This window comes from Heptranchias perlo, chromosome 37, assembly GCF_035084215.1.
Source record: "Heptranchias perlo isolate sHepPer1 chromosome 37, sHepPer1.hap1, whole genome shotgun sequence".
Lineage (NCBI taxonomy): Eukaryota > Metazoa > Chordata > Chondrichthyes > Hexanchiformes > Hexanchidae > Heptranchias > Heptranchias perlo.
The window spans coordinates 2,349,130-2,364,915 of NC_090361.1; the positions used below are offsets into that span (position 1 = coordinate 2,349,130).

Consider the following 15,786-nt stretch of genomic DNA (forward strand, 5'->3'; position numbering starts at 1 on the left):
CTAAATTGTGGAAAAACACAAATCGAGTTCCAGATTCCATTCATCCAAAGTCTGCAGAGAATACTTTAAGCTAGTTAACACTATTGCAAGTTTCTGATAAATTACAGGTCACTGTGTAGTAGTGGGGGTAATTTGAGGTGATGAATTATGAGCATGATACTGGGCAGTTAGTGTATTGGCTGATGTGTAATTGATCTGGTAGGACGTTTGTATCATTCTAAATAAACCCAGCAACAACACTTGCACTGAACCAAGTTCTTCACATTAAGCAATGACTGAATATTTTGCTGAAATGTTTGACAGTGGCTGTAGTGGAATAAGATGTTGCTCTTCAGTGATGAAAATTGAGAATCAGGATGAATGATTTTTATGAATCAGTTATATCGCATCTGCATAAATCAATCCAGTAAAACAAGCTGCAGTGTCTCAAGCTGCTAGAAGTTTGGATGTACTTATACCTTGCCTTCTGGGCTTAATTTTTGAAAGTTTTTCCAAAAGGAGGAAGGTAAAACAAATGAATACTGTGCATATGACACAATGGAGTAACTGTTTCACCCTCGGTACAAGAAAACAAAAGGACCATGAGATATGGAGTATAACAACTGGGCAGCAGATACATAAGTGGAATTGTGTTTCCCCCGGTGAATCGCCAGAGTATCCATGAGTAGAAAGGAGTCCAGTAACATGGTGTTTCCGAAATAAAAGATCTTATGTACAAGTGCCATAAAGTTCACTTTCCAATAAGGGACAGCTTAAACCACCAGAGGCTGGAGTGGGCACTCACCGACCAAAAGTTATTTTTAATGTTAAACTACCCCACTTGTTGCACTCGGCACTGCATACAGACATTTGAGTGAGGCTGCACTTGTGACATCTCATGGGGTTGGAGAAAAGAATTAAATTTGTGTTGTGATTTCAGTGTATTCAGTCGTATAGTTTGAATAGCTGGGCAACTTTTCCCCATTATTAAGTTGGGATTTTTAGCTAACTTCACACAAATGAGGAAAACATCGACCCTTGATGGTTACAAAATGCATTATGCAATTTTCTTGATCAGTGTGTTTTTGTTGGGTCCATTTAATTGTCATTACCGTGACACAACATCCAGTGCGAAACAATTGCGCCTTAGCAGTGAAAGTGATCCACAGTATTCATTTCAGTGAAGGAAATGCTTCAGAACTGATGAGCATCGTGTGTAGTTGTGTTGAAGGGTTTTGAATAAATTGACAGTTCACATATTTCTCTCAAGTTTATTGCAGCGACTTTTTCAGTGTGTAATAAGAGCTTCAATATAGAGTTCCATGTGGAAGATTAGATATTTTTCCTTTTAACTTCAACCCTATTTTCTCTCCTAGCGATCGGAGCTCAGCTTGCAGCAATACATCAGCAGCAAAGGTATGTAGAGCTTGATGTTGAAGGTAAATGTCCAGCTGCCCCCTCACAGCTCCTGAGCGATACAGGATGATCCAAGATTTAATTCTCAGTCTGTGCTATGAGCTGGGGCAGCAGCAGTGAGGCACCATGATTGGCTGTAGAGCCTCTGGGTTAGGGTGGGGACAGTTGGTCACGAGTCCTGCTCCTGATAACCCCTACCAGAAACACAGGTGCTTGGCTGTGATCTTGAGCCTGAAAGCCTGCTTCCATCCTTGGTCAAGGATCGTGCATGAATAGTGCTCACTTGAATGAGGTATGGGAGAGACACAAACATCCACGGAGCTGAACTCCTTAAAGAGTCAGCCCCTTCAGGAGGGGTGAAAATAAGAGAGAGAAAGAAACACTTAAACAAGTGACCTCATAACTTGGATCAGTTAGTGAATTGTTCAACAGTTTAGAACTGGAGATGTGTGCAATATGGTTACCACATCTCAAAAATCAGCAGACATAAGTAATTATGTGCAATTTAATCGCTTGCAGATGTTCGGTAAGGCATTATTTAAAAGACTTGGGCGCTATGAAGTAGTGGCATGCAGGTTCATATCTGACCACCCATGTGCTGATAAACCAGTCTTCTAAATGGAAAATCAAAGGGTGATCCTTGTGATTCTCTTGTTTTACTTCCTTTCTGTCAATTTGGTTGGTTTTGGCAGAGGTCTTAGTAGGTTGGCCACAGTTTGTGTAAGTAGGTTGGAGGGGTAAGAGTGTAGAGCTTTCATAATTTTGATCCATACCTCACCACAAGGCACTGCTGGTTTGGAATATGCTTGTAGTTTACATGTTGTACAATAAGATATTTCCATTCAGCTTTATTGATCACTTCCAGTTGTAATTATCTGGCTTGTATCATATTTTTCTGTCGTGGCTATTGTAGGATACCTGCATTAATCCTCACGGCATTGAATAGTTTGCGTTTGAATTGTCTTCCTGCAATAATGTAGTCATTGTGATCTGAACATATTTGCTCAAGGCTGAATGTGTGGACCCCAAGTCAGATCCTTCCAGTTCTATGAAGGTAATGGCAGAGAAGAGCTATAAACTGACATGTGAATCAATGACCAAAATGGTACAAAGCATTTAAATTTGCTTCTGAAATATGCCTATCCAAGACGTTTCTTCAGCGTCAATTTTCTACCACCCCCAGTTTGTTTCTGAAGACATCAATTCCACGTGGGGTGTGAATTTCCAGCTATCAGTTGTGCTCTAATATCTCACCCAGTTGGCCACTTCTCATACGTTGGCCCTGATGGTGTGTCTACAGGCTGTTTGACCCCATGAGGCATTGTAGCCATGTCCCTACATGCACTTAAAGTAAGAGCTGCTGGATCAGGATAGGGTGTCCTCTCATTTCTTCTCCTCCCCACCTGCTTGCACCCGCGCCCCCCCACACACACACAAATCTACAAACACAAGGCCAATTGTAGCACACTTACCACTGCCTTGGCTGAGTTTGATTAATTCAAAATACAAACTTTGTACTTTCCTGGTCTGTATAGCTCAGCTACTCACTGAACCATTGGGAGAGCCGCACTTGTCAAGGCCTGACAAGAAATGGATTCCTAACCTTAAAAAAGAGGAATGCGTAGCTTTTGTTCCTGGCCGTCTTGTTCTTGGTGCTCCTTTCATAGTTCATTTTTAGCAGGAGGAAGGGTGCAACATGATCTTTGGTTAAGTGTAAGCTGTGGATTCAGGATCCATTTGTAGTGGGATGTGTGCTGTTGTGTAAGTTCTCTTTGTGTGAAAAGATTGTCAACTTCATGGAGTGTCACCTTGCCTGAATGGGGACATGGAGGTTATTGGCACTGATCGGGGGGCGTTTGTTCTGTGGTGGTGACCTGTTATGTTTTTGTTTTACAGACCGGAAGATCATCACCCCTTTAACATGTATGCTAAATTTTATTATCCTTGAACTATTACTCCTAACACCAGTTGTTACAAGTGATTTTTATAAACTGCTCACCACCATGTGTTGGTGAATTTTTTTTTGGTAAACTTACATTAGTTAAAGCATTCATTCGTATCTGTTTCAGATAAAATATTTTGCAATGTTCAAAATGTAGGGATGCAAAATTTCAGCTTTTCCCCCAAACTTTTTCCCACATTAAGCAAGGCTTGATACTTTTTGGAAAATGAAGCCTCAACTTTTTTTTGACTAAATGAGAGTGTTTTCTAAGTTGTCTGTGGAGTAATGTGCTATTGTAGGACTGCTGTGCATCATAGGGTCAGAGTTCGTTTTGAAGCTTGAGAATCAGAAGTCAGCATATTAAACGTTGATACTTTTCAGCTTTTTACTTTTTGACAAACCCATTTGTCCCAAACTGAAGATTCTCTGAGTTGGGTTTGTGCTAGCAGCTTTAAGTATGCATTAGTATGTACTTAAGTATATTGTTTGCCTTTTGGAATCAGAGCACCAGTAGGCTGTAAAATACCAGCTATATTGTGAAACTTATTAATAAACAGTATCTAATTAATGGTGGTATATGTGCTATTGAAGTATACAGTTGTAATGGCTTTCCCTGGTTTCTTTCAACCTTCTGTCAGCACTCTCCTCTGGCTGCTTCACTCCTCTTTCCACTTCCAGTTTTGCTCTAGTTAAGAGTCAGTCAAGCTACAGAAGGTGGAATGGACATATGGTGCTTAGAACAGGTAAAACTGCTTTGTGTGGTTGTTTTGCCACTTGCGATCCCCCATAGCAGAATAGTCATTTCCACCTTGCCGAAAGAGCAATTTGAGTGAATGGGAGCAGTAGGAGGAGAGTGAGAAAATACTAGGACAGTTCATCTCTGCTTATGGCTGAGCCAAATATTTTGTAGTGTTGCTTTATTGGCACCAAATGGTTTATCTGGACTTTTTTATTTGGTGCTGGTCCTAAGGGGATATATTTGGGGATAGAAATTAACTGTACACTAACCCACAAAGAATACCTCTGGCAAATTAAATGATATAAGTTTGGAGTCTGAGAACTTTGAGACTACCCCCCTGCTTGTACATATGCAAACTGTGTAAACTGATCCATGGTGCAGAGTAGTGTGAGATATTGTATCCTGTTTATCCTTGATAAAAGCTTTTGGTTCCCTGTTCTGTTGACAAGTGTATTTTTAACTCAGTATTTCAAAAGTAACTGAGCAAAATTCTAAAATTGTTTTGCAACATTAATATTGTGACATAAGGACAGTATTTTCATGGCATCCAGATCTCAATGTTTTAGTAGTTGCTGGATTGTGTATAACTGTGTCTACAACTGTAATTGTGTACACTTCAAAAAAATAAATCACAATAATAATTACATTGACTTGTGCAGCGCAGTTGACCACACTGGAATATTTTTAAACACAGGCAATGAACTTAAAGGATGAAACTTTCGTTAGATTTTTGCAGTGGCCTGTGTCTTCATGCACTCAGATTTATCTTCTTTTCCAGGTCAACCCTTACAGAGGAATACAGAGTGCCAGATGGGATGGTTGGTCTGGGTAAGTGTACATTAGGATAATGCACGAGTGGAGCTTCAAAAAACGTTTATTTTTTTCCAGTTTCATCCTCTCCGTAACCCTGAAGGCCTCTACTCCAGTACCTTGCCCAATTGACCTTCCTTCATGTGAGACCAGACAGTTGCTGTCCTTATTCAATTCCCATACATGTTCACAATTCAATAGGGACCACTGGCTAGCGATCAGGAATTGGGAACTTGGACAAATTTTCCCTAGCCTGGGGGTGCTGAGGCAAATTATAATACCTTGACTACCACCCCAGCTGAAATCAGCTAACTCAATACAGTCCAGGAATTGAACTTTGGTTCAGTTATATGCTGGCTTTACCAACTGATGCGTTGAGAGTCTATATTTGGAAGTGGGGTTGAGGTCACTGCACTGTAATTTGTCTCTCATGCACCTTATGGCCATTTTCATCTTGTAGTAAGTGCTTAAGAGCTTCCCACTGAAGGGGCTAGCTTGTTTTTGAATGTTAAGATTGGAGATTGCTGGACTGTAGCCAGCTATTCTGTACCTTTCATCATTTCTGTATTCTGAAAATTGGGAGCAGTAGAAATGCTGGAGTATCCTGATATGTGCGGCGTCCAATGTTTAACTTTTTTAAAAAGTGGAGATATATTTAAACTTTGACTTTTAAAGTGCGTGTATGTGTAAAATATATAAATATTTTTTTTAAAAAGTGTCAAGGTGTGGCTCATGTAGTGTTTTTGCATTTTTCGCTGGAGCATTCTAATTTCAGCACATGTTCTGCGGAAAACACCTCATAGCTGTTAGATGTTGTCCCTGTGTTGCTGTAGAGCCATTTATTGGAATACTGCATATCTACCCAAATTGGGGCAAACTATGGACAGGTTGGTGAGCGAGCACTAGTTCCCAGTATAGTGGAAGCCTCAATCCTAATTTCATGTTTAAATATTTCGTTGAATCAGCAGGTGCTGGTATTGGTGCATGTTTAAACCCAAGTAACTTGGATTTGTTAGTTTGGAGTATGGAGCCCCATGTTGTATGTTTTCTTCCAAAGTGAGAAGCTCCCAGTTGACCAGAGTGTGCTAATCTGAGCATGCTAAATTTGTTCCCAATGCCCATAAATTTGGGAGGGGGTGAGGGAGATTAGTCAGGCTTCTGATTGCTATCCAACCTCTCCCAGAAGTGCTTTGAGCATGAAGATATCTAACTGCATAGTTGCATAACCCTCTTTTCCCCCAAACCCTCAACACTCACCTTCCAATCTCACTGATGCAGAATGGTCACTTGGGCATGATACTGGAGGCCTGCCACCAACTGTGGAACCATACAGTGGCATGTGTTGTTAACTTCAGGAGATATGGGGTAAGGAGAGAAAATTGGATTGGGAAATCTGGAGGTTCTCATGGGTGTGTGAGATGTTGCTTTGAGTTGCGTGAAGATGGGGCTCTGATTACGCTAGAATAGATGTTGGTGTTCGACTGTGTTTTAATTGTAACACGCATGTTCATTGTTGTGGTGTTAGACTGTAGTAAACTGATCTGATTTCTAAGACTATTGCTGTACTGCATTGATCTGTACTATTGACAGCTCTGGAAGGTGCTCCATGTACCTGTGTACTGTGTTTGCATGCCCAAGATGTGTAGCCACCTGCTGATTAGTAATCCTGCCCAATGAGTGAATTGTGAAATGTGGGTTTATTTTAGTTATAGGCAGAGGTGGGGAACAGATAAACCGAATACAGCAGGAATCTGGTTGCAAAGTACAGATTGCTCCAGGTATTGTAAGCTTTTTTCTTTACTTAAGTTAAAATTTTGGCGGTCCACATGGCAGTGTCTTAATGAAATTTAAAAATGTATTGCAACCACCTGTGTGCATTGTTGCAAGTTAAAGTAAATATATTTCCAGGGTGAGAAATGTGAATTCTCAGCCCTCGTGTTATTTCTGGGCATGGCATTCTTACCAGCTGAATTGATATATTTTAAATCAAATACAGAACTGCTTCGATAAATGCTTTTCACTTGGGGTTTTCTTGATGCCCTCATGGATAAAGTTTTGCCCCATATAGCACAGGGTTCCTGGTTTGATTCGTGCTCTGTGCTGAGTAAGCTGATTTCAGCTTGGGCAGCAGTTACTGCGCCACAGTCAACCCAAGCACCCCATTAAGGCACGGACAAAGGTCAGCCAGGGTTCCCATTCTTGACAGCTATCCTGTGTTCTTTTGTTGGGAAGTGCACATAAATGGATATTGAGCAAGGACATAATTTGGCCACATTGTTATGCCAAATATGTCCAATAGGTGACCAATACTTACTGGGTTGTTTTGTAAAAAAAATGATCACTTGGATGAGATACCAGCAAGCTGTTGGCACCCACAAACATACACCTGATGAAACATTGCTGGTAATCAAAAAAACATTGGCTTCCCTCACCCAGCTCCTGTCCTTTGACAGAAGTAACATTCTTGAGGTAAATTCGCTGTATATGTAGCAGCATTGCAGTAAACGAGTCACTGGGCAGTAAATTGTCCGGGCTCCAGACAAAAAGTTTTTTGTGCTTGTGGCCATTGCTAACCTCATAAAATTTGAGGATCTGGTCCCAACAGCTTGTGTTGCTACAAATCAAAATAAATTGTGATTTTCTTCCTTCCCCAGGGCCAAATTGTGATGGTGAGTACGACTAAATTTTATAATCCTAATTTGCACAGTTTTCCATTATATCTTTCCCTTTTTTGAATTGCCAATTTAGCTGGAAAAATAACATTGGTTGCACGTTTGCAACATTTTAAAGTCATTCTGCATCCCTGTATGATCAGAGCAAAACAATGATTTTTTTCTCCCTGAAAAGTGCCGCTAGTTGAAAGTATGGAACAGTTGGTAACTGTCTTTCACGAGCAGAGCACAGTTCAGCTGTTACCTCTCCAAAAATAGAGCTTTACTGCGTCTGAAGTCCTGATGTGGAGTAAGTTTTTTTTGTACTCCTTGGAAAGTGGTGCTTTTCGACAGCCTTTAACTGTAGCATGCTCCACTTGTAAACGCCTTCCTGTTCAACAAAAGAAGAGCTACGTTATTTCTGATGCTACAGTGGAGAAGCATTAATCTACTAAAAATTGAGATTTGTCTGGCTGCAAAGGCCATATTCTAGTTCTGAGTCCTTTTGTCTTTTTGTGGTTATGGAGGTTTTACTGTTCCACATACAGCAGATCAGCAGAATTTGTTTTGGTAAACTACTTGAGGGAAAAAGTCTTATGGGGGCTATTCATTTTTTTTCTTCCTTTATGCCTGGAAGGATGTTTATATTCAGTATGTGTTGGGAACTCACCATTTAATTAGAAATTGTTTTCTTCCAGAAAGCGGAGGTTTGCCAGAACGATGTGTCTCGTTGACTGGGAATTCAGAGTCAATTCAGTAAGTGCAAATGTCCCAGTTACTGTCAACAATGTTGGTCTGCTCTGTAGTAGAGTAATGAGGCAGTGCCTTTATCCATGCCCCACCCTTTTGTATTAAGTGGCATGTTGTGTTAGACCGTATTCATTCAAAGTAGCACAATTGGGCAGTAGAGTGCCCTGACACAGTTGGGCAATTGAGTTCCCTTCCCAAGGCATTCTCAAGTTGGATCAATGAACTGGTGACAGCAGCTGTTTTCCTTTTTGAATCATGGTCTCAGTGGAATATTTAGGTCTTCAACAGTGACCAAAATAGCATGGGGAGAGGGCTGGCGACCTAGAGATTAGTACCCCCTCAGGAGTTGATCGTCACAAGTAGCTCCTAGAAGCAGGCTTGGCTGTAATTTTTTTTGTGTTCTGTGGCATTTTGGATTCACCAGGTGTTTGGGTGATTAGTCCACTCCACACCTGAAACAGGATTGAACAAGAATGGAACATCTGCAAGAAGGCATCGCTCTACTTGTTATGGCCCAGTATTTTTATTTTCCTGCAAAACCTATACTCCATGACTGCTGGAATATCATAGCCCTATTTCGCTGACCTACATTGGCTCCCGGTCCGGCAATGCCTCAATTTTAAATTTCTCACCCTTGTTTTCAAATCCCTAATGGCCTCGCCCCTCCCTATCTTTGTAACCTCCTCTAGCGCTACAACCCTCCAAGATCTCTGCTTTCGTCCAATTCTTGCCTCTTGCGCGTCCCTGATTTTAATCTCTCCACATAGACAGCTGAAGGCACGGCTGCCAAGGCCCTAAGCTCTGGAATTCCCTCCCTAAACCCCAACCTCCTCCTTTTAAGGTGCTCCTCTTCGACCAAGCTTTTGGTCACTTGTCCTAATACCTCCTTATGTGGCAGTGTGTCAAATATTGTTTGATAAAGTTCCTGTGAAGCGCCTGGGGACGTTTTGCTAGTTTAAAGGCACTGTATAAATGCAAGTTGTTGTTTGAGTGGTTGCAGTCTTGCTCTTGGATTCAGTACAGTTGAAAGTCATCCAAATCAGAGAACTTGATTGGAGTTCACAACACTTAAAGGGACATAGCTGGGTTGGGAATGGAGCAGCAATCACTGTTGCTTCATGCAATATATTGTATGATGGGATCGGTAGCAAAATACCGTCACTTTAAATATCCTAGGAGAGTTTGCTTTTAACTCCCAGCTTCTTTTGTAATAGAAGCTGCAAGAATACTGTCAGGGATCGACTGCTAAAGCAATAAACTGTTTATCAGAAATTAAAATAGCTGCCGTAAGACGCTTGTTATGATGTGATTTGCATTTGTGTGCATTATATTTTCAGGACGGCAAAAATGCTGCTGGACGAGATAGTGTCCAGGGGTCGAGGCGGGCCTCCAGGTCAGCCCCACGACACCACAAATGGACAAAATGGATCCATTCAGGAGATCGTGATTCCAGCAGGGAAGGCTGGACTAATTATCGGAAAGGGGGGAGAGACCATCAAACAGCTTCAGGTACAAAGGGGAGAAGGGAAAGTTTGTGAGGGAACCTAATCGGTCAAAATCCATTGAAATGATCTATTTTGTTGAAGCCAGCCTTTAGTCAGTAGATTAAATCTGAGTTCCCAAGTAGGATGGTTTGGGGCCGAGCTGTGTGGGTACCGTTGGTATCTGATCAAACAGGAACCTGGTTATGAGCACTTTGTTCAATTAGATTGTCGTCTTTCATTTCTAGCTCCATTCAGCTGGGGTCCAAACCTTGAGAATCATAGTTAGGACGCGTGATTTGTTTGAGTGAATTGTCACTGTTCAGAAACCAGGAGCTCAGCTGCTCTGGGACTTCACTAAATTGTGATATTTACGCAGCAAATCACCATGTATTGATATTTATGGAGTGGTTAGAGCAGTATTCAAGATCGTAAAGGGTATGGACAGATGATGGTATGTTTTACATAGCCACAGATTCTACAAGAAGGCACAGTCCCAAACGTAGAGGGAGGGTGAAAAGACAGCTTAGATTTAACTACTTTATGCAGAGGGTGGTGGAATGGGCTGCCAAGGAAGATAGTGAGGGCTGGAGTACAAGAGAATGTACCTGGCTGTAATACTGCAGCAAACAACTTGTTTTAATCAACAATAGGATCTTAACTGGTTTTTGAAATTTGTGAGATTAATTCTAACAAATATGTTAGATTGTAAAAGTTCTTTGAACATATTGTATGATAACTCTGGTTTGCAGGCAATGTGTGGTAGGGCATGGTGTTTTGCTGCACTGTATTAACAGTTAACTGAGCAGAAACCGCCTTATCACCGAGTGAAGAAGTCACCTTGGGTCATTTCTGCACCTACTAGCCTGTCAGAGTGGTGGAGACCTGTCCCCAGGTTGTTTAACCACTTATTTCATTGTGGTTGGTGTGTGGTAGAGGGCAATCACAGGAAAGAAATACTAAAATACTGAATTATTAACCATCTAAAGTTCTTGTGTATGTTTGTTTTTAAATGTTCTCTTTCTGTGAGACACCATCTGCAAAGACTGCTATCCCAGGGAAACCCCTGTCCTTTTGTGGGGGGGGGGGGGTGGGGGGGAAGCTGAATTACCCAAAGAAAAATGGCGCTGTCAACCAGAAGTAAGATGAGGAGAACATTTTTAATGAAGGAAGTTATGATCTGGAATACACTGCCTGAGAGGGTGGTGGAAGCAGATTCAATAGTAACTTTCAAAAGGGAACTGGAATAAATACTTAAAGGGGAAAAATTTTCAGGGCTATGGGGAAAGGGCAAGGGAGTGGGACTAATTGGATAACTCTTTCATAGAGCAGGCACGATGGGCCGAATGGCTGCCTTGTGTGCTGCATCATTCTATGCAGAAAATGTTTTATTAGTCTATAATCTGATAATTCAAGTACAAATACAGAAATTTGTAATTAACTTTTCAGATAGTTTAAGTTCCAAGTTTTATAGACAGGGATCCTACAAGTATTACTCTTTTCATACTTCCATACTAAAGGTTCTGTCTTTTTTGTAAACAGGAGCGTGCTGGAGTGAAGATGATTTTAATCCAAGATGGTTCACAGAATGCTAATGTAGATAAACCACTCAGAATTATCGGTGATCCTTTTAAAGTACAGGTATGAGCCTGTTTGTATCTCCGAATTCAGACTCCAACCATCCACTTGCAGATTATCACCACCTACCTCCTACCCCAGTCCTTCTGGAGCAGCATGCCTCGTGCAATTAGGAGACCTGTTAATAGCCACTTCTCTACTCCCAACAACTTGGTCTCCCAATTCTTCACCCTGAGGCATTGCTTAGCAGTTGCCTTAATGGGAATCTATGGTCATCCCCAGCAAAACCATTGCTCTCTTCCTATTCTGATCGTTCCCCATGGTAAGGCCCCCCACCTTCATCCCCTCAAGTCCAAGGGGTGCAGACTCGAGTGTATCTAAGGCACGGCTGGTTTTGCCATCCATCACCAGATCTGGATGAACCACATGAAGCGCACTCGGCCTCATTTTTCACTGCCAAACCCACCCATTACTCCAGGATCATCTTGGAGAGCAAGGATAACCCTGGCTTCTTTTCTTTACCACAAATTATCTCTTTGAACCCCTCTCCCCTAAACCTCCCACCTTACCAACAAGTACGAGGAACTGTGCACTTCTTTCAGCAATATTGAGACCAGCTGTCTATTGCTTCCCATCTTCCCCTTGACCACCAAACGTAACCTCCTCCTGGCTCCCCCCTGCCCTAGCACATTTCTCTAGTTTCTCTTCCATTGCTCCCCCTTCCATTTCCTGAGATGCACCTCCTGCTCCCTTGACCACATTCTCACTAAACTGCTGACCACCCAACTTCTCTTCCTGGCCCACTAGGTGGCTACCATTGTAATTGGTTCCCTCTCCTCACCACTGTCCCCCTCCCTTTTGGAAAGTCATCACCCACCCCCCTCCCCAAAAAAACACCCTTGGCCCCTCTATCCCTGCAAACTACCCTTTCACCCTTTTCTCTCAATTCCTTGAATAATGTGTTCCCTCCCAAATCCATTCTCATCTTTCGCGCAGCTCTGTGTTTGAATCTCTCCAAACGGGGTTCCGCTGCTGCCACAGCACTGAAACGGCCCTAACCAAAGTCACAAATGACATCCTCTGAAATAGTGGTACACTATCTGTCCTCGTCCTCCTTGATCTTTCTGCAGCCTTTGGTGTGGTTGACTACACCAACCACCTCCAGTGCCTTTCCTCTGATGTCCAGCTCAGTGGGACTGCCCTCACTTGATTTCACTACCTATCCAATTGTAGCTGGACCATCTCCGGCAGGGGCTTCTTTTTATGCACCATTGCCTCCGGAGTCCCCCAAGGACCTATCCTTGGCCCCTCCTCTTCCTTATTTACATGTGGCTCCTTGGTGACTTATTTCGTGCTGCCCCTTGACATTATCCACACACATGGTCAGTTTTCATGTGTACGCTGACGACCCCAAGCTGGGCTTCTAACCCCATGTTCTCTCCATCTCAAAGATAGCCTCCTCCGCTACCTCACCCATTTGCTGCTTGAACTCTCACCCGTGCCAACCTCCAGACTCGACTATTCCTGGCTGCATTCTCATCCTCTCCTGGAAGCTTCAGCTCGTCCAAAACTTTGCTGTCTGCGTTCTATTCCACACAGCCTTGCTTGGCCCCTGTCCTTGTTAACTAATCTCCATTGGCTCCAGGCCTCCACACTTCAAATTTAAAATTTTCTTCCTTGTATTTAAATCTCTTCACTCCCCCCCCCCCCCCCCCCCCCCAAAAAAATGTCATCTCTTCCAGTCCTACACACCCCCTCTTCCAAACTGTCTGTTCCTCTGACTCTGCCAAAGGGGATGGGGCTCTTCTGCAGCCCCACGGTTGGCGGCCGTGCCTTCAGCAGCCTGGGCACCTCAATTTTGAATTCCCTCCCGAAACCCCTCTGCGCCTCCACCTCCCTTTCCTCCTTTTAGACCTTCCTTACAATTCTCTTTGTCCAAGCTTTGGCTTGGTGTCCATTTTTGTCTGATCACACCTCAAACGCCATGGGATTTTTTTTCTGTGTAAAGATGATCTATAAAGGCACGTTTTAAAAAAATCCTTAACTTGGTAGTTGCCTGACACCAGCGACTTGATGAATGTACCCAGCCACCACTGGCTTGTGAGCATTAAGGGTCACCGGAGGGTTAAAAACAATCAAACTGGTTGTGGAATCTTCAAGTTGCAGCTCACTGACTTAAAATCTAGTGAGGAAAAGGCAGGGTTATTGTCAGTCAGGAAATAGGGGCACAAGAATATTTTGTGTAGCCCGAAGCCGCCAACATTTATCAAAGCATTTCTTTTGATGAGACATTTGGGGTTAATGTGAATAAATTTGCTGAATGAATTTCAAATTTAGTGAAATTTGACATGAAAATTTTCTGAGACATTTGCCCCAATGGGAAGTAACAGGAAGGTATTTTGACTCTATTTGGCCAATCAGGCTTCACTAAGTTTATATGGGTTTCATCTTTATGGACGTCATCAACTTGAAGGAGCCCTGTTTTGAATACAATCCAGAGCTGGGGGGTGTTTGCCACCTACATATAATAAGTTTGGGCACTAAAACCTGGACTTGATTAGTGAGACAACTGTCCATGCTCTAGCATACAATACAATGAGATACTTTTGAAGTGTAGTCACTGTTGTAATGTAGGGAAACGTGGTAACTAATTTGTGCACAGCAAGGTCCCACAAATAGTAATGAGATTAATGACCAGATAATCTGTTTGTGATATTGGTTAAGAAAAAAAATATTAACCAGTTCACTGGGAGAATACCTTGCTTCTCTCCAAATAGTGCCATGGGATCTTTTACACCCACCTGAGAAGGGGGCAGGGCCTCTATTTAATGTCTGATTCAGAAGAAAAAGGCATCTTTGACTTTCAGTACTGCACTGAAGTGTCAGTCTAGATTATATGGTCAAGTCTCTGGCTTGAGGCAAACTTGCTATATAATATGAGATCTTGCACACTAAAAGTTTTGAAATTTTCACCGCTTCTACTTTTGATACCCAGTATCTGCATGAAACATTCACAGGACAAGAATATATATCGGACAGATACTGAGTAAAACAGCTATTGCTTAACCCCAGCTCAGAAGAGGATTTTTTTAATCTTCCCCTCTCTCCACCCTCCAAGCTATGTTCTCATTTCTGAACCAGGCATCCTCACAATTCAAGTGCCCCATGCTCACTTAGTATCCACCAGTCATAAGAAATAGGAGCAGGAGTAGGCCATACGGCCCCTTGAGCCTGCTCCGCCATTCAATCAGATGATGGCTGATCTTCAATCTCAACTCCACTTTCCTGCCTGATCCCCATATCCCTTGATTTTCCCGACAGTCCAAAAATCCATCTATCTCAGCCCTGAATATAGTCAACAACTGAGCATTCACAGCCCTCTGGGCTCGAGAATTCCAAACATTCACAACTGAGTGAAGAAATTCCTCCTCATCTCAGTCTTAAATGGCTGAACCCTTATCCCTGCGACTGTGCCCTCTAATTCTAGACTCTCCAGCCAGGGGAAACAACCTCTCAGCATCTACCCTGTCAAGCCCCCTCAGAATCTTATGTTTCAATGAGATCACCTCTCATTCTTCTAAACTCGAGAGTATAGGCCCATTCTACTCAACCTCTCATAGGACAACCCTCTCATCCCAGGAATGAATCTGTCGTTGCCCATATATGCACAGTGTGCACTAGATTTTAAACTGATGCATGCATTTTGCAAAGTACCTAGCAGACAAAGGAGACACTCAATCTGGTCTAGATTCTAGCCCAAATCTGAGGTGAAAGAGTGGTAAAGTAAGCTCCCTGTGTCACCCAATTCTGGAGTCCAGTTCTATACATGTCAGCAGTGGCGTGCATCTTCTGCTTTGAATTGCCAAGTTGCAGGGTTAACTTTCTTTGCTATAAACTATTGCAGCAAGCACGAGACATGGTGATGGAGATCCTGCACGATCGTGATCAGGGAGGGTTTGGGGACAGAAATGAGTTTGGCAACCGGGGTGCTGGCGCAGTTGGTGGTTTAGATGTAAGTATAAAACATTTATTTTTCTTTGTTCACTTCAATTTTTTGGAGGTGAGGAGAAAGTGTATTTAATTTGTACTAAATTCAGCAAGGCTCAAATTGATTAGCTTTCTATTTTTGCTACACACTGTCGGCGCTTCATTTCCTTCAGAAACAAAGTGATTTTCCTTGAGCTGTAATTTTGTACCAGATAAATCATCCCATGGAGTGTGGATTCAGTGTCTGGATTTGCAATTCATTTAGCATTTCTCTCAATTTTCCCCCTTCTGCAGATGCTAACTCTTGCCGGAGTATGGTTTAATGGGTGCCAGTACCGTGCTCAAATAATTTTTGAAAGTTCTGGCAGCACGTTGATTGCCTATTCAATCATGGAGGCCATGCCAGCTGAACCCAAACCTGTCCTTGCTTGCATATGCACACTGCACAGCACG

At 42.5% G+C, this 15,786-nt stretch overlaps 1 protein-coding gene across 4 annotated transcripts in view; it reads left to right on the forward strand.

Annotated features, from left to right (window-relative positions):
- Positions 1-15,786, forward strand: part of khsrp (KH-type splicing regulatory protein) — a 47,757-nt gene that overhangs the window by 14,370 nt on the left and 17,601 nt on the right. For 3 of the 4 annotated variants that reach the window (XM_067972961.1, XM_067972962.1, XM_067972959.1), the window contains exons 4-12: positions 1,356-1,395; positions 3,292-3,318; positions 4,855-4,904; positions 6,593-6,664; positions 7,541-7,555; positions 8,236-8,293; positions 9,625-9,796; positions 11,311-11,409; positions 15,251-15,358. In XM_067972961.1, coding sequence (XP_067829062.1) covers positions 1,356-1,395; positions 3,292-3,318; positions 4,855-4,904; positions 6,593-6,664; positions 7,541-7,555; positions 8,236-8,293; positions 9,625-9,796; positions 11,311-11,409; positions 15,251-15,358 — 641 coding nt within the window. The remainder of the gene's footprint in view (positions 1-1,355; positions 1,396-3,291; positions 3,319-4,854; positions 4,905-6,592; positions 6,665-7,540; positions 7,556-8,235; positions 8,294-9,624; positions 9,797-11,310; positions 11,410-15,250; positions 15,359-15,786) is intronic. The other variant, XM_067972960.1, reaches the window with a different exon arrangement.